The sequence below is a fragment of the Phacochoerus africanus genome, chromosome 3 (genome assembly GCF_016906955.1).
Source record: "Phacochoerus africanus isolate WHEZ1 chromosome 3, ROS_Pafr_v1, whole genome shotgun sequence".
NCBI lineage: Eukaryota > Metazoa > Chordata > Mammalia > Artiodactyla > Suidae > Phacochoerus > Phacochoerus africanus.
In genome coordinates this window covers 111849454-111870509 of record NC_062546.1, presented here as the reverse complement: position 1 = coordinate 111870509, position 21056 = coordinate 111849454, and the positions used below count along the sequence as shown (strand labels likewise).

Genomic DNA, 21056 nt, shown 5'->3' with positions numbered 1-21056 from the left:
CTTGGCCAGGAGCCAATTGGGGGTATTCAAGTTTGAGAATTTTGGAAAGTCCTATGAATAGACAGAACATAATATTGATTTTTCTAGATAGCTGGTATATGTAGATATGTTTCCCCACCAAATCTCCCCCAGCTATAAAGAAGTGGCCAGTAACTATGAGTTTATGTGTACAAGGCTACTGACCAGGCAATCTTCACTTTAAGATGTATAAGCAGAGAGCCACTCTTTAGCCTACAGAGCCCTCCAGGATAAGAACCAGAATTATTCTTACCAGCATGATAATGCCAGAATAAGAACCTTACTCTTGTAGACCCAATATTCCTTAGGTAGCTCTTCTAATGTTCAGAGACAAGATGTTTCATTTTTTAATCTGGAGGGTAAAATTCTGGGTTGCCTGAGCAGGGAAAGCACTGAGGATGGGAAAGAAATAGAAGTAAAAAAATAAATGTACTGAAAAAGTCTTTCCCAAACACATTTTTTTGGAGGGTGCTCCTGTGGCATGTGGAGGTTCCTCAGTCAAGGATTGACACTGCACCACAGCAGTGATGGGAGCCACAGCAGTGACAACACTGATCCTTAACCACTAGGCCACTACGGAGCTCCTGCAACCCTTTTAAAAGCCAGGTATATATCTATATTGACACAGTCTCTCTCCCACTTCATTGGGAAAAATACAGGTCTAGAAGAATACTTCAACCCTTATACATTCTGATTTTCACATCTGAGAAGCCTAGAATGGCAGAGGGACAAGTACTAAGAAAGCACTATGGATCAAAATTAACTCCCTCAATACATATTAGATATTGTAAATTTCCCTTTTTAAATACCACCACCACCCTGCCCCAATTTAATGAGGATTATTGATAGAGACCTCACTATGAATTACAGTAATGTATTTAAATCATATCTTTTAAGAACAGATATTTCTGAGTGATAGGGTGAGTGAAGAAGAGGCACCTTGGGAAGGGGAGGGTAAGTCCTAGAGAGGCAGCTGTGGGAGAGGCAGCTCTGGACAGCTATAGAGGGACACAAGAGGACAACAAAGACCAACCTCATCCATCTTGAAGCTTGATCATTTTTTATAAGATATTGAACTGCAAGTGCATTCTCCGCTCTCCCTTCCCCCAGCTCATACTGTGGCTGCCATTAGCCGATCTGATGCTTTACACAGGCCATCAATAGAAGGCATTATACGACATAAACTGAGACATCTGCCTCCCTATATGATGTGTATATGCACAAATCTATACAATATGACTGGACTGATACTTTCCTTTGATGTTAAGAATGAATTAATGGACTATGACACTTGGATAGCTACCAAATCAAGTGACAAATACCTCCGAGAAGGAAGAGCACATTAAAAATTCATTGTCCACTTTCTACCCCTTTAGCCCCCATTAACACCCCTACCATCCAACCCTGCAATTTTTGAACATTAGGAGTAAAATCTTTCAAATGATAGCCTTCACTTCAAGATTTTTATAACATTTCTAAACATTCCTAAACATCTCCTCAAAAAAACAGATCTAAACACAGATCAGCAAGCATATGTTAAATTATTAACAAATACTATTTATTATGTAATAGTACTAAAAGAAGGAAGAGTATTCGAGTCATGGGCTTAAATTTCTTTTAAATGCTTCAGCTATCTGTTACACAACATCTTATATTTTTTCAAATAATTAGAACTTGATAATGAATTTCTGGTAGTCAGGACCTATAAGCTATTTGTCTTCTGTATGCTAATAGGACTGTACTGAAGCAGTCTTGTAGTTCTTCATATTTAGTGCCCTAAAAGTAGAAAATAAATGCACATTTAATTTTAAGGAGCAGTTGCAATATTCATTATTCTCTTAAAAACATTTAGCAATTAAAAAATTAACAATCTAAAACCAAATTTTCTCACCAAATAAAAAGCTTCACATTGTATGTCAGAAATACTTTTTTAAATGTAATTTAAGAGAGAAAAATGGTTTCTGAGACCAATTTTAAATACTGCTGTCCAGAGGTTTATTAGTTTTAAAACTAGGACAAAAGAAGCCAAAACTTGATTTAGGATAACATTTGTGATAATATTTTTTTTATAATTTTTTTTATTTTCCACTGTACAGCAAGGGGGTCAGGTTATCCTTACATGTAGACATTATAATTACATTTGATAATATTTTAAAAGAGAGGATTTCCCGTCGTGGCGCAGTAGAAATGAATCTGACAAGGACCCATGAGGTTGCGGGTTCAATCCCTGGCCTCACTCAGTGGGTTAAGGATCCGGCGTTGCCGTGAACTGTGGTGTAGTTCACCACAGTGAACTTGGATCTGGAGTTACTGTGGCTGTGGTGTAGGCAAGCAGCTGTAGCTCTGATTTGACCCCTAGACTGGGAACCTCCATATGCCACAGGTGTGGCCCTAAAAAGACAGAAAAAAAAAGAGAGTTCAATAAACTCAAAATTACTAAAGAAAAGGTAAACTTCTAATTTTCCAAAGGAACAATCAGTTACTCTTCTCTTTTCTCTGCTCTAAACATATATGCTAGGACATCATACAACTTTCCCAGACCTATTCTCTGTATACAAAAGAACACACAGAAAACCTGAAACCATTCTTCCCACACCCAAAAAATATTCCATCTATTTGAGGGTGAATGTGGTGAGGAAAATTCTAATTTTACTGTCAATTCTGTTGTTACTGTCAATTCCATCGTATAGCTAAAGTTGGACAGAGTACTGATAAGCAATTTGTCGAAGAATAAAGGTCAAAGGACATGGGAAAAAAGGTCCACATCTTTTTGTTTCCCAGTGCAATCCTCTACCAACTAACCCATGTGGCATATAATTCCTGTAGACAACAGTTAAATTATATAAATAATGAAGGGCAGTCTTACTTTTGTGATATAATAATAATGTTGGTATTATAATCACTGTCCACAAGTGATAAAGATGTACTACAGTTTATGTAAAAGGAAAGAATGTGAATTTGATATCCTTTAGCTAAATCCATTGTATGATTATGCTGAAGTTAGAAATGTTAGTTAGTTTGACTAGCATTAAAACTTTTTCAGTGACTATGTAGAAAGGCAATCAAATGAATTCTTCAGTTACTTATGATCTTGTATACACACCAAAAGAATGAATTGTAGCTTTCTAATTTACATTCTGAACTTCTTTTCAGTTTTAAGAGTACTCAAAGCCTAGGTAAAATTGAAGTTTTATGATATATTAATAATATACATATACTTTTCCTCACAGAATTATAACATGATGGCAATACCATTTTTAATTAATCAGAATAGTTCCTGTTTTCATAGAAGGTTATTTAAAAGTTAAGGATAGAATAAGTGTCATTAGGATCCCACACAATTACTGAGAACCTGGAGCCCACATAGAGATAATTTTAAAAGGGTCAAAAGATCCTTTTGAGAAACAGACATACACTGCTAATCGAACTATGTATATCTAAATAGTCTCAAACAACTCTAAATAAGGTGGTATAGATTTGTTTTACAAATTAGGGACAGTATAGTTTGGTACAGATAAACTAAGTGTTTTCAATTGGGAATTTCAGAAGATGGGAAAGAACTTCTATAAGGATGAAGCTCAGATTTCTAAAGTCCCCCTAATTTCCACATGCTACAGGTTGTGGCCCCTTTTTATGGCCACAACCTGCAGCATATGAAAATTCTCTGGAGCCAGGGATTGAATCTGGGCTGCAGCTGCGGCAACACCAGATCCTTTAACCCACTGCACCAGGCTGAGGATCAAACCCACGCCTCCACAGCACCTGGAGCTGCTGCAGTTGGATGCTTAACCCACTGCACCAGAGCAGGAACTCCAAATTTGTCAATTTTTAAAGTATGTAGAAATAAAAGATTTGATTTTTAGATCTGAAGAAATCTAAAAGTTGAAAGTAATTTGTCTTGGCTTAAGGGCTAAATGTAACACATTACTACCTTTTGACATTCAAAGTCATTACACTTTCAATTGGTCTGCTTTTTGGTCCACCTGGTGGATGGAAAATCTTAGCACCTTTGCTGGAAATAGGGCTTGTCAATTTAACCACATAAGGGTCAGCAGAATGTGAAGGGTAAGGATCAAATGTTCCTGCCTTCATTCCACCAGCCTACAAACAAAAATGAGACAATTTAATGTGGTTTTGTGAAAATGTTTCTAACAAAATTAGTTTCAGTTCATACATACTTGTGTATTGTATATGGAGTTAGTTTTACATTTAAAGAAAACTGTCTATACTGTTTAATTCAAATACCATCAAAGAAAGGGTCTCCCTGCCACCAACTTTATGGGGTTAAGACACTGTAATTCCAACAGTTCTCTATTAAAATGCAAATGCTTATAAGAAGGTAATATTCTAAACTATTGCGAAGGGCTAATATTTTACTGAGAGTTTATCAGATCAGGATCATCTACTTAACAGGTGAGCCCATTACTGAAGGAATGAGACCCAGGTCACATTTTGCTAGAGAAGGGAGTTGGGGCTCAGAACCAGAGGATGAAAGAAGAAGCCAAGGGTGAGGTTGGTCCAACAGGGAGCCTGGAACAACATGAGTTCCCTAAATGTCAGTAAATTTTGGGGAAGGATACTAAAAAATAAAAATAAAGGAATAGCACGTAGAAACAGAAAGTGAGAGGAAAATGTGATCCACAGTCAGCCCTCCCTATCCATCCTCAGATTCAACTAACCTCGCATCAAAAATATTTTTTAAAAAGAATTCCAGAAAGTTCCAAAGGGCAAAACTTGAACTTTTCATGTGCAAGAAACTATTTACAAAGCATTTATACTACATTAGATATTATAAGTAATCTAGAGTTGATTCAAAGCATACAGGAGGATATGCACAGGTTATAGGTAAATACTACATCATTTTATATAAGGGACTTGAACATCCTCAAATTTTGGTATGGGTGTGGGGGAGTGGGAATGATTCTGGAACAAATCCCCTATGGATACCGAGGGACAACTATACCATACATTATACTTTTCTTATAATCTATTAAGAGGAGTCGATCAAATTATTTTTTACCTATACACAAAACAAACAAGCATTTGCTTTGACTTTTTAAACTGATTCACTAACAGGATTTTTATCATATTACATATGGAAACCAAGAAAGCTTTATACAATCACAATAACCTATTTAATTATCTATCCTTTCTCTTACAATGTCTAAGCCAGATATACATGAAAACTTGATGCATTTGAAAGATATAGGTGTAATTTTTAAAGTTTTCCAAATTGAGACACACGGACTATTTTTAAGAGCAACAAATAATAGGGAATCTTAAGAAAATAAATCAATAAATGTAAAAGCAACATGGATGAACTGAAAGTGGAAAAACATACATGATAAACAAACCAACACACCAGATGATGTCTTAGAAAATAAACAGATAAATTTATGTTATAGTTAACATTAAGAAATGGGTGGGAAAAAATCTATAAAATAATATTTTTGTAAATCACTGTTAATAAATTTGAAAATCTGAGTGAAATGAATGATATTCAAAGAAAGTATAATCAAAATTGACTCAAAAAAAAAAATGGAGTTCCTGTCGTGGCTCAGTGGTTAACGAACCCAACTAGTAACCATGAGGTTGCGGGTTTGAGCCCTGGCCTCACTCAGTGGGTTAAGGATCTGTCATTGCCCTGAGCTGTGGTGTAGGTCGCAGACACGGCTCAGATCCCGCGTTGTTGTGGCTCTGGTGGAGGCCAGCGGCTACCGCTCTGATTAGACCCCTAGCCTGGGAACCTCCATATGCTGCAGGTGCAGCCCTAGAAAAGACAAAAAAAAAAGAACACCTATGGGAAAAGGGCACAATGTAAGAAATTAAGCATAGAATATTTCCTATGAGAATTTTTTCAGCCTTTCTAGGGACAGATATTTCTGGTGCAATTAAACTCTTATAGAACACAGAAAAAGAAGGAAATATCCCTATTATTTTATGATGCAAGCATCTTCTTAGACCAAATAGGATAAGGTATATAAAAATAAAAGTACAGGAGTTCCTGCATATAAAAATAAATATACAGGTGGCATTCTCCTGTATACTTTGAACCAATGGCACAATGGGATTGGTGGCGTCTCTGGAGCACTGGGACATAGGTTCAATCCCTGGCCTGGTGCAGCAGCTTAAGAATCTGGCATTGCCAGCTGCAGCACAGGTCTCAACTGCAGGTTGAATGTGATCCCTGGTCTGGAAACTCCATACACCAAGGGGTGGCCAAAAAGAAACAAACAAACAAAAGTACAGACCAATCACATTTAAAAATTACTGATGCAAAAATACTGAATAAAATATTAATAAATAAAACAGTACTGCATTTAAAGATTAATACAACACAACAAAATGGGAATCATTCCAAAAAAATTGTCATTGTTATTCACCTTATAGCAAGTCAGAGAAGGAAAAAAATGGTCTAAATAGATTATACCAAAACATTCAATATAATTCTACATACATTCCTAATTTATTCTTATTTTGGCATCAATAAAAATGAACACTAGAGGAATTCCCATGATGACCACATCATGTCCAAATACTGGATACAAACATGACATAAGAGATGTAAATATTGTAAAGGAAGGAGCAAAATTATGATCAGGTAATATAATCACATAACCTAAAAATTCAAAGAGAATCAAGAAAATACCCAATAGAATATAAGAAACTTTAATGAAGAGGCCAGTTATTTTTTTAAAAAATCAAACATTTTAATAACAAGTAATATGATGGGGGAAGAAACCATTGACCAGGACCTTAAAATAAGTAAGAATAAATATAAGATATATAAATCTATGTGAAGTAAAATATTAAAATCTACAAGAGATATAAGGGTTTTATAAGTAGCTTATTTCTAGATCAGAAGATTCAAAACATAAATATGCTAATAAAAGCAAAAATCTAAAGATTTAGAGTTAAATACCAAAAGTCTTTTTTTTCCCAGAACTTTACGAATAATTCCAAAGTTCTAAAGAATAACTTTTTTAAAAAGTAAGAAAAAGAGAGTAGACCACCCAATATTAAAATGCAATAATAGTTAAAAGTAGTTTGGTACTGGTAGAAATAAATAAATATCAATCAAATAGAATGAAAACTCAGGGAAAAATAAAAACCAAAAATGGGAATTCTGATTTGATAAGGATAGCATTTCAAAGCAGTGGTGTTAAAAATTATTCTATATTCTATCAGTGAGATTAGCAACAACTGGCATTTTAAAAATTCAGTTATATTTAAATTTAATTTAAGTATAATCAACTGCACTCACCTAAAGTTTATAATTCTATGAGTTTTCACAAAATGTATACACCTTGGAAACCACAACCACAATCAACATACAGAACATACTCCCCCTCATGCTTCCTTCTGCCCTTAAAATTGAATTTTGAAAAAGATAAAAGCTAAATCCTTACCTTGATCTTTATGTCAAAATATATTTCAGATCAAAATTTAAATGCAAAAGATTGAGACTAGTAAAATAAAGCAAGAATTTATATCTTTCTAATACAGCTCCTCAAGAAACTCATTCTGAGAATGACACCTCAGCACAAAGGATTGATAAACTTGACTATATCAAATTATTAAATTTCTGAACAGCACAAAATGCTATAATCAAAGTCAGAGATTCAACAGACTAGAAAAATTATTTTCAACACGAATGATAAAACCATATCCTTAATATAAGAAAAGATCTTACAAATCAATACAAGAAAGACAAATATCTCAGTAGAACATCCACAAGGAAAATGAACAAGCAATTCACAGAGGAAAAACCAAAGTATAAAACTAAGTTTTAGAAAATGTAAGAAGCATTTTCATTTTTACTTACACTTGTAAGCCTCACCAGAAGGGAAACAGTTCACTTTAATCACCATTTCAAAAACTAAAGAGGACCTGACATTTTACGTTTTGAGAAAAACTATGGCTAAGATCTAGAGAGGCACTTAGGAAACTAACTGTAAATTAAAATACTTTTGAAAATGATTAATAATTATTTCATTTTAAGTGCTTCATTATTCCCAATGCTATCCATGCTTTGTAAGTTTCCGTAATTTCATAAAAAGCTTTACGATTCATGGCATGAATATAAACAAAAGTTTGTCATTTACATGGGTAAAAAAACAGTATGACAGCAAGAGGCAACATTTCTTTATAATGCTAAATATTTTTTCGTTCTAAAGTTTTTAACTTACCTTTTTACCAGGAGAAGAGGGCTTGAAAGGGTTTGCAAGTGTTTCTTTCTTCTCTGCTTTCTTAATTGGTGGTAAAGGTTTCTCAAAAAAATAAGGATTGGCATCAAAATATTCCCTTGGGTAAAGATTTAATTTGAAAGCTGTCCCTTTAAGTAAACGACGGTGTTCTTCATTCTCTTTCTATAAATTAAAGAGTTTGAAATTATATAGCAAAAATTACCCAGAAAGCATGCACTTTTTTTTTTTTTTTTTTGCGCTTTTTAGGGCGACACCTGTGGCACATGGAAGTTCCCAGGCTAGGGGTCAAATAGGAGCTACCACCACTGGCCTACACTACAGCCCAGCAAGGCTGGATCCTTAACCCACTGAGGGAGGCCAGGGATCAAACCTGCATCCTCATGGATCCTAGTTGGTTTCGCTAACTGCTTGAGCACAAAGAGAACTCCATAAGCAAGTAGATTTTTTTGATATATACTGCTGGGTTCACTTTCTTTAAAACATTCCTTTGTTATATTTTATTTTTGGTACAAAAGATATGCTTACTTATGAACAAGCACAACTATGACTGTTCATTTGGATATAAGTTTATCTGAAGTATAGGTATCTATTTATCACTTGAACAAATATAAACTATCTGGGTGATATAATGCAGTTAAAAAAAAAAATGGCATTCCCGTAGTGGCGCAGCAGAAACGAATCCGACTAGGAACGATTAGGTTGCGGGTTTGATCCCTAGCCTTGCTCAGTGGGTTAAGGATCTGGCATTGCCATGAGCTGTGGTGTAGATCGCAGACACGGCTCGAATCTGGCGTTGCTGTGGCTCTGGTGTAGGCTGGCAGCAACAGCTCCAATTAGACCCCCTAGCCTGGGAACCTCCATATGCCGCAGGTGTGGACTTTCAAAGGTTTTTTTTTGTTTGTTTGTTTTTTTCCGTTTTTTTTTTTCCTGAAAAGACAGAAAAAGGGAAAAAAATTTAATATTAAAAAAAAAAAAACTGGTCTCTAATCCAAACCCTAACTCCTTCCTGCTTTTTAGCATTTGTTACAGACCTTGGGAAAGTTACTGACCCTTTTAGTGTCACATTTTCTTTGACTATAAATGATGACCATAATATCCTCCCACTCAATGCTATTTTAAATATTATGAGATTATGTGTATAAATTATGAGATATGTGTATATATCTAGTATATGGTAGCCCTTCAATAAATGTCAGCTTCTCCTCCTAAGAATAAGAAATATTTACTTTTTACATTATAACATTTTTATACTATAATTATAAGAACTAAAGAGATTTACTATAAAAAAGGGAAAGTATCCTATACCCATAAATTTAGGATGAAAGACTAATTACTGACTCATTGACAAAACTGCCTTATATGTATTTATATATTAGGTAATATTGTTCCTACAAATGAGAAGTATTTTACACAGAATTTTATATAAAGTGAATAATCCATATATAGAAACAAGAGATGCTTATTTTCAAATAACCAAGGTTTCTGTCCAATTTAACAGAAAACCTTTCCTGGGTTTATATACGCCCATTTGCAAAAGGGGCTACTATTCCTTCTCACAGCCCCATGGTCACTTAAAATCATCACAGCCAAAATTACTGAAGGCTGCGTGTGTAAAAAACCAAAAACTTAAAAACTGATAAAATAGACATAATTCCATTTCTGTTTCTGACATCCAAATGAACTTTTCATTACTACCGGCTTTCTTTAAGCTATATCAAAATTGTTAAATTATGTTGACACTGCTCCAAAGTTTCTACAAGTTCCTCTCTTCATTTACCAGTAGGCATTTTCCACATACATGAATATACTTCATTATAAGTCAAATATTATATAAAGTGAGTGCAAGCGGCATATGCTAGTACATCCCAATTTTTGTTTCTGCCATTTAATAAAATGAGTTGTTTTCTCCTATCTTTTCATGCTCCTGTCATTCTCTACTTCCCACTTCCTCCCATCTCCCCATCACTCCCCTTTTCCATTCATTCACCATAATTAACAGCTTGATCAGCCCAAAAGTGTTACCACTACGAAGTACACAAAATATTAGGGTGTGAGGGGAATGAGGCTAAGGAGCAGAATGTGATTCTTCTACTCAAAATCGAACATAGTTGATCAGGCCAAGTGAACAGACCACTCACAGTTAGTTTAGAGATAGAAGATAGAAATGGTAAAAGAAAGTAAGGATTAAAAAAAAAAAAAAAAAAGCTCATCCTGGGAATCTAACAGCAAAAAAGTAAAATATCACAATTCATAAACATCAAATCTGCCATTGCCCAAGTAATTCAAATTAACAAACCCTAATTTGATCACAAGTGAATTCTCTGGTCAATTAAATGAGAAAGTTGAAAAAATTTAAAATAGATTCTTTTACCTTGTAATTTAGTTTTGCTGCATCATAGAAATCAGTAGAGTGTGAAAACTGATTGCCTATGGTAATATTTGCATAGCTAAGGGAGGAAAATAGTAATAATGACTTCAGTGTTCAGAAATTCATATTTTTAATTCAAAACAAATGATAAGAAGATATTTAAAATATCTTACCCATATCCAGTTCCTTTCTTTCCTGGGTTTGTGTATAAATTCTTTCCAGGTGGCTCATATTTTTCTTTGGGTTTTGACTGTGCACTGAAAAATGGGACTGGTCCGCCTATGGTTCCATAGTAACTTCCTAATCCACATCTTAAATACAGTTTAACAACAACAAAGTAGCAAGTTAAAATAGCAAATTTTGTGTTTTATATATATATATATATGTTTTACCATAATTTATAAAATATGATTGAGAGGAAATTAATTTAATGGAATTAAATTAAATTATTAATGGAATTAATTTGCCTAACTTTGGTAAGAAAAAAATTTTGTTATACTTTTTAATCTAATTTTCCCTGTTTCTCAAAGTCATGAATTTTGAGCTCTTTTAAATTTTTATGCTCATTTTAAATATTCCACATAAACACTTACTAATTTCTAGGAAGTTAGATGAGTTTACATTAATTCAGTTAACTATAATAATAAATAGACGTTTTGTGTGTTTTTCCCTGTTGTTTTAAAACTTATTTTTTCATTTAAGTATAGATGTATGACATAGTGATTCCATATTTTTATAGATCATTCCCCACTTAAAGTTATTATAAAATACTGGCTACATTCCCTGTGCTGTACAGTATATCTAATTAGCTTATTCATTTTATTCATAGTAGCTTGTACTTCTTAATCCCCAACAGCTATACTGCCCCTCCCCCTTCTCCCTCTCCAATGGTAACCATTAATTTCTTCTCTATATCTGCAAGTCTGTTTCTGTTTTGTTATATTCATTTTTTTATTTTTTAGATTCCACATATAAGTGATTACAGAGTATTTGTCTTTCTCTGCATGATTTAACTCACTAAGCATAATATTATAATATCCCCCAGGTCCATCCATCTATGTTGTTGCAAATGGAAGAATTTCATTCTTTTTTATGGCTGAGTAGTACTCCATTGCATGTGTGTGTGGGTGTGCGCACACCCGTGCCCCACATCTTCTTTATCTGTTTATCTTTATCTGTTCTAAAGTATGTCCCACATATTCTTCATCTTTATCTATTGATAGACACTTGGGTTACTTCTATATCTTGGCTATTATAAATAATGCTGCCATGAACATTAGGGTACATGCATTTTTTTTAATTAGTTTTCTTCAGATATATATATACCCAGGAACAGAATCACTGGACATAGACTAGAGCTTTTTTTTTTTTTTTTTTTTGAGGAATTTCCATACTATTTTCCATAGTGGCTGCACCAATTTACATTCCCACCCACATGAGGGTACATGTGGGTACCCTTTGCTCCACATCCTCACCAACATTTGTTATTTGTGATCTTTTTGAGAGCCATTCTGACAAGTATGAGGTGATATATCATTGTGGTTTTGATTTGCATTTCTTTGATGATTGGTGATGTTAAGCATCTTTCCAAGTACCTACTGGCTATCTGTATGTCTTCTGTGAAAAAAATGTTTATTCAGGTCTTCCACCCATTTTTTTTTTAATTTTATAATACTGAGTTGTATGACTTGTTTGTACAATCTGGTAATATACTTTGCAAATACGTTCTCCCATTTCGGTAGGTTGTCTTTTTGTTTTGTTGATAGTTTCCTTTGTTGTACAAGAGTTTCCAAGTTTAATTATTTGTTTGTTTTTGCTTTTATTTCCTTTGCCTTAGGAGACAGATCCAAAACTAATGCTACCATTTATGTAAAAGAGTACATTCTGCCTATGTTTGCTTCTAGGGATTTTCTAGTCTTAGATTTAAGTTATTAATCTATTTTGAGTTTATTTTTGTCTATGGTATTAGAGAATGTTCTAATGTTGTTGTAGCTGTCCAGTTTTCCCATTTATTGAAGAGACTATCTTTTCCCCAATATATATTCTTGCCTCCTTTGCTATAGATTGACCCTAAGTGCATGAGTTTATTTCTGGGCTGTCTTCTGCTCCATTGATCTATGTGTCTGTTTTTGTTCAAGTACCATGCAGTTTTGATTACTGTAGCTTTGCAGTATAGTCTGAAGTCAGGGAGCATGATACCTCCAGCTTTGCTCTTTTTTTCTGACAATTCAGGTCTTTTGCAGTTCAATGTAAATTTAAGTATTATTTGTTCTAGTTCTGTGAAAGATGTCATGGGTATTCAACTGGGATTGCATTAAATCTACAGCTTGCTTTGGGGGTACAGCCATCTTAACAGTATTAATTTTTCCAATCCATGAACAAAGGATATCTTTTCATTTCTTTTTTTTTTTTTTTTTTTTTACTTTTAGGGCCACACATGTGATATATGGAAGTTACCACGCTGGGGGTCAAAATCAAAGCTACAGCTGCCAGTCTATGCCACAGCCACAGCAACACTGGATCCAATCCACATCTGTGACCTACACCACAGCTTGAAGCAACACTAGATCCTTTAACCCACTGACCAAGGCTAGGGATTGAACCCGCATCCTCATGGATTCTAGTCGGGTTCATTTCTGCTGAGCCACAAGGGGAACTTCTTTTCATTTCTTTACAACATCTTCAATTTCCTTCATCAATGTTTTATCATTTTCAGAGTATAGGTCTTTCACCTTCTTGGTTAAGTCTACTCCTAGGTATTTTACTCTTTTTGATGTAATTTTAAATGAGATTGTTTTCTCTTAGTTCATTACTGGGTATAGAAAATCAACAGATTTCTCTATTAATCTGATAACCCACAACTTTTCTGAATTCATTTATTAGTTCTAATAGGTTTTTTGTTAACATCTTAATGTTCGTCCCTTAACTGTTGATTGTAGTTAGTTGATTTTACAATTTTTGTCTTTTAATCTCATACTAGCTTATATAAGCAGTTGACCTACAGACTTTACTAGTGGAACTTTTCCTTTCCTATAAATTCTTACTTGTTGTAGTCTTTTCTTTTCCACTTAGAGAAGACCTTTAACATTCCTTTTAGTGTTGACTTAGTATTGATGAATTATGTTAGCTTTTTCTTGTCTGAGAAGTTCTTTATCTCCCCTTCAAGACTGACTGATAATCTTGTTGGGTATAACATCCTAAATTGTAGGTTTTGCTCTTTCAGCACTTTAAATATATCATGCCTCTCCCTTCTGTCCAACAGTTTCTACAGAAAAATCAGTTGACAAGTTTATTTAGGGGTTCCTTTGTATGTGACTCTATATTCCTTTTGCCACCTTTAGAATTCTATCTTTAACTTTTGCTACTTTAATTATATGATTTGGTGTGGGTCTCTTTGGATTCATCTTGTTTGGGACACTCTACAATCTCTGTACCTAGATATTGGTTTCCTTCTTCAGGTTCAGGACATTTTCAGCCATAACTTCATCAGATACATTTTTGACTCCTTTCTCTTCCTCTTCTTGGCACTAGCAGCCTTCACCCTAGTGGAGGTGCAGGAGCAGGATGGCCCAGGATGCATTCTGGGGTGATCATGGGAGACAAGCCAGAGCCCTGAGCAGTTTCAATCTGCTTCCTCTACCTTGTTCCCAAGAGTAAGCAAGCATGTGCACATTCTATATTCATGGATGCAGTACCTTATATATAGAGGGCTAATTGTAAGGAACTTGAGCATGCACAGATTTTGATATTCATGAGGGTGGTGGAGGGATTCTGGAACAAATTCCCTATGGGATACTCAGTAGCAACTATACTAATTAAAAGCATTGTTTCTACTGCTGATAGGAAATAGAATTTTGCTGCTGATTTTCTTCTTTTTTGGTTTATACTTATTACCTCACTGTAGAAAAAAATTAACCAAATATTTTCTTTTCTTCAACTTAATGTTAAACTTCCTAGGCATGAAGTATCTATTTAATCATTAGACAATCCTCTAGCACTTTATTTTAATAAAGGCTTTAAATTTTTCACAATAAAAAGGATAACTAATGTTTGTAATAGTCATAATCTCTAGTTTCCAAGATATCAATGAAACAAATTCTAATAATCAGAAAATTGTCAAGGAGTTCCCATCACGGCTCAAGGGAAACGAATCTGAATAGTATCCAGGAGGACTCAGGTTTGATCTCTGGCCTTGCTCAGTGGGTTAAAGATCCAGCATTGCCTTGAGCTGCAGTGTAGGTCACAGATGCAATTCAGACCTGGCATTGCTGTGGCTGTGGTGTAGGCCAGCAGCTACAGCTCCAATTCGACCCCTAGCCTAGGAGCCTCCATATGCCACAGGTGCAACCCTAAAAAGACAAAAAAAAAATTTCTACAAGACAACTGAAACGCATATTATGATGAGAACTTGACAATATTTATCAATTTGAATTTACAATTTCAAAAACTGGGAAGACATCAACATTAATAACTTCCTATCTCTGGCCTACAAATAAAGTTTCCATTAGAAGAAGATATTCATTTTCAGTGATTGCTATTTATAAACATGTCATAAAATTCTTTTGAAAATTAGGAAACAAAGCAATGATATCACATAGAAAAGGACAATTATGCACAGACATAATCTAACTAGAATTTGATTTATTGCAAGCATTAAATATCAGTCCATTTAGAATATATTAAATCCCTATGGAATTTATTAAATGCCATAATTTTCTGTTGAATAAGTACCAGCATGAGGACTTATTTATAATATCAATACTTTTTTGAAGATACTTTCTGTGTGCCACTAACTTACTGATGGTTTTCATATATCTGTGATCTTTAAAAAGAAAGAAAAACTAGTCCAATTGTAAAATTGTTATCATTTCTTGGTAGAAAAATGAATATAAGCAAGTTATAAACTAATGTGGCAAGGCAGCAATTCCCGGTTATTACAAGAGGTCAAAATTCATCAAGGGGGTGTGGGAGGCTGAAAAATTAGAAAAAGTTATTGGAATAATAAAATATATATATATTACATGAAAAAATGAAGTAGCGAACCAAAAAAATTCATGTTTGAATTTCTATCTAAGGATAAAATGAAGAAACCCAAGAAAAAGTAATAATAATAAAAACAAATAATTCAAACCTCTCCAAAGGGTAAAGAGATGGGAAAAAATAAACTATAATAACAAAAAAGATGACTTTCTCCACTTTTAATAAAAACCTAATAACCTGACTTTGAAGACTGCAGCTTCACTAATCTCAATACCACAAATAAGCACAAAATTATTTTTCAACCAGTCCTCATCAGTCATAAACTCTAAATTGAGAATCAATGTGACTGAGTGTTAACTGGCAACATACTATAAATTTCAGCTATATAATATGATATCACATAGACTGTATGATTTTTGTTTAAGGATTTAAAGGCAAGAAAAAAAAATCTCACATTGACAATTTTCACAACTAAAATATTGCTAAACCACGTAAGTGTATCTTCAGATGTGATTTTTACATAACATCTTTGATAAATTATCTTCTTTATCCAAAAAAGATTTCTTCTAATTTCATATTTTTATTTATACTTTTTGAAAAGTTCTAAAAAGCAGAAGAAATAGTGAAGGGCACAGATATGATAACCCAAAACAATTTTCTCCTGCATCTGACTATTGCAAGGTTAATAAACTTCTTTTCATTATTTAGTTGATTTTTTAAACATAAACTGATAGAGAACAGTGATATAGATAACCAAAAAATAATGTGATAATGGAATCTACTTAAAATTACCTGTCAACCTAAATCATCTAAATTAATCGTTTCCATCTAAGACAAACTTAACCTAAAATCATACTTTAAACAATGAATCATAAGTTAGTCCTACAGAAAAACAAATATTTAACTTAAGCTGGAAGAAGGAGAGATGCAGGGGATATATTTAAGACTTCTTCCCAAATACTTACGGCTTTTTATCTCCACTACTAGGGAGGAATGCTTTGCCTAAATTTTTCTTGGCTTCTTCCATCATATGCCGTCTCCTCACTTGATTCAGATTTACGTAGCCTTCACCTTCAAAAATCCTTACAAAATGAGGATCAAAATAGCCTGCCTGGAGATTTGACATTTCTTTGGATCCCCCAGGTAGCATCTGTCTGTTTTTGCTTGCAGCCTCATTAAAGGATCCTTTAAAAATAAATTAGGTATCTCACAGTTTTGAGCTCACTAATAATTAAAGAACATGAAAAATAACTTAGAAAAGTGTCAACATGTGATGCCAGTAAGTTTTGAGCTCTTAAACACTGTTTCAAAATGTTCAGCTGAAGGTCTGTGTTAAAGGCTATACTGGCAATAAAAACTAAGAGATTTACATTAAAACATTTTAATAATTAGATTGAATTTCTTGTTAGATTCTGAATATGAGCTGGACTTTACAAGTCACCTAATCCAGTGCTTCCTCCCCCATCTATATGCTAGGAAACTCTGTTTCTGTCAGATGTCAGTGTGTGGCTGGGGTGTTTGCAGGTGTTTAGGCTGATGGGGAATGTTGTTCCACATTCAAAATGAAGCAGTTCCCCTGCTGGGTAAATACTCAAGACACGTGAATGCCTAAATCAACTAAAAGACAAGAACAAGAATGTTCATCACAGCTTCACTCATAACAATCAAAAACCAGAAACAACTTAAATGTCCATCAATAAGGGAGCAGATAAATAAGTCGCAATATGCTTATACAATGAAATACTAGTAGCCCAATAATTTTTAAAAGGTTGGTTTGATGAATACTTAGGACTTCTTTTATAATGTACCTCTAGGAAAGCTCAATTTGTAAAGTCCTTCCATAGTGTGAAATTTTCTCGATTAGCAAACTTTAATGCAACTGCTTATTTAAATGTGAATTTGTATCACTGATTTTTTTTTAAACTTAAGTTTTGGGGTTTGGGGTTTTTTGTTTTTGTTTTCTTCTGGCCATACCTGAAGCATATGGAAGTTCCTGGGCCAGGAGTCAAACCTGAGCTGCAGCCTCAACCTCTGCTACAGCTGTGGCAATGCCAGATTCTTAACCCACCAGGCTGGGCCAGGGATCGAACCCACCCCATTGCAGAGACAATGCTGCATCCTTAACCTGCTGCTCTGCACCACAGCCAGAACTCCCTAACTTAAGATTTTGAAATGGTAATATATTCATGCACTTGGTCCCAAACTCAATAGTGTAAATATTTTTACATTAAATCTTTCTTCCAATTTCGGCTACCCAGTTCCTCGCCCACATGCAACCATGACAGTAATTTTGTTTTCCAAGAATGATTATGCACTCTCCAGTGAATATTTTCATGTACATTCTCTTCCATTTTCAATGCTTTGCATACCGCATACACTATTCTGCATCCTTGACTTTCTTATTTAATAATGTATCTTAGAGATGTCTCATATCAGTGTGTTGTTCTTATTTCTTTTAAGACTCTCCTAAAAATCCCTCAGCTATTCATTCAGCATTTCATTTTTCAAGAAAGTGATCATGGATGGCCTTTTCAGATTCAAATGCAAATGCTATCTGCATAGTAAAGTATCCTAAGAAACAAAAAAGCTAAAAACAAAATATTCTGGGAAGAAACCCCATGCACCTTGGAAAGAAATAAAATTATCTATGAGAAGAATACATGAAGGTAGGATAGCCCAATAAAATGGGCCCCCTGCTCCTATAAAATTATTTCTTAACTCTATTGAAATTTCAAAAATTTATTTAACTCTAATGCTTTAAAAATCCAGACATTAAAAATATCATTTAACAAATACTAAACAAATGTTCATATAGAAAATAACCACTCTTAAGCAGTAAAGAAAACCAAATATACTTACGATTAAACTGTGACACATATTTATCACCAACAGTAACATATTCCATCTCACTGAAGAGGCCAATTCTCTCCATATCAGTTTTCCCTCCTTCCCCAGGCATGGTTACTTCTTGAGGTGGTATGCTCTATAACTTCAGTGGGTTCCTTAGTGTCACTTCTTTTATAACAAAACTCCTACTCTACATTGAAAAATACAGGGAAAATATTTAGGGGAAAGGTGATTACTAAATTTTACTCCAAATTACTTTCAGCCTGAGTGTTAACATGCACATAGTTATATCATAAAACAAGAGTCCCAAACTCTGTGGGGAAAGAATCTACTTTGTGGGCCTGAGCAGGAATAATAGGGATTCAAAGTTATTACCATGAACCCTCCCTTTGACTCTCCAGGTAAAGCAGCCATAAGTTATAAAGAAATGTGTGTCTGTTGCATTGCCATTCATCTGTCCAAAATAATAAAATTATTACTGTACAATGTGGGATAAATACTGCGTAAATAAATCCTTCTTTTGAGAAGTTCAAAGTAGATTGAAAGAACTTGATTACATAAGGCAGATATTTTGAGTTTAGATAAAATTATGTCAACATGCTACATTGTCCCTCATATTAAATACTAGAACTTCCTTTTTCAGAATGAACAAGACACGTAGGTATTACCCTATTGTTTTTGAGGTTTTTTTATGAAATATCACACTAAATATATAATTATTTATTTGGATATAGTGCTTTTAAATTAGACACGTTCTAAAAAGTATGACCAAAGAGCTAAGAACAATTGCCTCTATTTCACTGTAATATTTTTTAACACCAATTAGTTATACGCACTGGATGTACGTTGGTGAATAAAGCACATAGTTTATAATCCAAGCTAAGAAACTTTTGTCTTAAATTTTGAAGAAGATGTTTCAATGCCACTAAACAAGGTTGCCTATTTGGAACTGTGGCCCATCTCCTTCTCTCCCTGCATCCTACCTCTTCCTCTGAGCAGGTATGCTTTAAAACTAGAAGTCAGGGAGATCCCATCGTGGCTCAGTGGCTAACCAACCCAGCTAGTAACCATGAGGTTGCAGGTTTGATCCCTGGCCTCCCTCAGTGGGTTAAGGACCTTGCCTGAGCTGTGGTGTAGGTCTCAAATGCGGCTAGAATCCCACATTGCTGTGGCTCTGGCATAGGCTGGCGGCTACAGTTCTGATTAGACCCCTGGCCTGGGAACCTCCATATGCTGCGGATGCGGCCCTAGAAAAAGGCAAAAAAACAACAACAACAACAAACCTAGAAGTCAGTCAGAGTGTATTAATTCGATTTGCATCGATTTCAAAGCTCCATCTTCACCGACCATCCACAAAGGCTTCCTGTGATGCTACAGGGGCTTAAATCCTTAAAGGCTCAAATCCTGAAATGGCTCTCTCAAGGCCACTATCGCCCTCATCTGTCACCATGGGAACCGCCCCCCTCCATGGCATCTGGGTTCCAATTGTCCTTTTTCAGTTCTCAAGTCAGGCTCTCTCCAGCCACAGGACCCTAGCATATGCTGTTTCACTTTAGCCAGGTACCACTATGCAGACCGCTTTCATTCCCCCAATTAACACTGATCCTGCTAATTGTTTAGTTCATTCTTCACTTCTTTAAATCCCTCTGTCATAGCGGCACGTTCTTCTCTTTACTACTCTTTCCAACCCCTCACCATGGTTAACTAATGGATTATGTTACACTGTAGGGATCCTTTAACCAACAACTCTTTCCCGCTGAACTGTGGTTTCCAAGAAGGAGGTTCTTCCTTACCAGAATGAAAAAAAGTAAAGAAAGGAAACAGGGTGGCGGGGGTGATAGGGAGGGATAGAAAAGGAGTCCCTGTCTTGCATTTTCTCCACTGCTTAACTCTTCTTGAGCAACATTTACAAATCCATTCATTCAATGATTTCACAGTTTGCAAGCCACTCTGAGTAGGGCTGTGGTACAAGCTAGGAAAACAGATTTTAAATAAATGCACAGATCCTGACCCTAGGGAGCAGTAGACAAGACTTAACTAAGTATAACAGGGTGGAACAGCAAGTTCCCATCGAAAGTTACGGATAAAGTGCCTTGGGGCGGGGGGTGAGGTGGGACAGAGGAACAGTAAACTTCTGGCTAAGGTGATGAACAAAATGACGTCCCACTAGGAAAACGGAGGCTCAGAGTAGGTAGGTATCTAAAGGACAACACCTGGGGGCCCCAAGGACCAAGTCACCTCTAAGAAGGGTACCCAATCCGAGAAGCGAGATCAGACGTCCCAGCTCCAGCCCGGGTCAAGTCAACTGCGGAAGCGACCAAAGCCACCAGCAACCTCAGGACAAGCCCTTCCCGCGCTGGCCCTTGCTACTCAGCAACCCCGCAAGTTTCGCGAGGAGGTTTATTTTGGGACGTTGCCTCGGTTACGGGAGAATCCATTCCAAGAACGCTACCGGAGGATGTGTGAAGGGTTAGAACCCTTCACACATTGGAGAACCCCATAGAAAGACGTAAGAGTGTCTGTAGGATACGAATGACGCAGTCAATACAACTGTCCGAAAGTGAGTATTCTCTTTCCCGCCTCTTTATCCATCCGCGAGATGTGGTGGACTGGTACGTCCATGACGTATGCTGCAG

General features: G+C 35.3%; 1 protein-coding gene across 4 annotated transcripts; it reads right to left on the bottom strand.

Annotated features, from left to right (window-relative positions):
• Nucleotides 1-1554: 1554 nt before the first annotated feature.
• Nucleotides 1555-21030, bottom strand: C3H4orf47 (chromosome 3 C4orf47 homolog). 4 transcript variants are annotated; one of them, XM_047772376.1, is made up of 8 exons: nt 20659-21030; nt 18433-18610; nt 16539-16758; nt 10767-10904; nt 10597-10672; nt 8208-8387; nt 3950-4119; nt 1555-1794 (listed from the first exon to the last, which is right to left on the bottom strand). In XM_047772376.1, exons 2-8 carry the CDS (start codon nt 18530-18532, stop codon nt 1746-1748), a joined length of 933 nt encoding a protein of 310 aa, XP_047628332.1. In that variant the 5' UTR covers nt 18533-18610; nt 20659-21030; the 3' UTR covers nt 1555-1745. The 4 variants fall into 4 exon arrangements, with proteins under 4 accessions (XP_047628332.1, XP_047628334.1, XP_047628333.1 ...); XM_047772378.1 differs by having other exon boundaries at nt 18433-18605; XM_047772377.1 differs by lacking the exon at nt 20659-21030 and adding an exon at nt 19704-20648.
• Between the last annotated feature and the right edge of the window lie 26 nt (nt 21031-21056).

What these genes read in the sequence shown, in the direction of transcription:
- C3H4orf47 (XM_047772376.1), bottom strand. Translation starts at nt 18,532, where the DNA reads ATGCCTGGGGAAGGAGGGAAAACTGATATGGAGAGAATTGGCCTCTTC. An exon ending in AAGAAAGGAACTGGATATGG is followed by an intron (nt 10,673 to 10,766) that starts GTAAGATATTTT and finishes TTCCTCCCTTAG; the next exon opens with CTATGCAAATATTACCATAG. An exon ending in ATGACTTTGAATGTCAAAAG is followed by an intron (nt 1,795 to 3,949) that starts GTAGTAATGTGT and finishes TTCTACTTTTAG; the next exon opens with GGCACTAAATATGAAGAACT.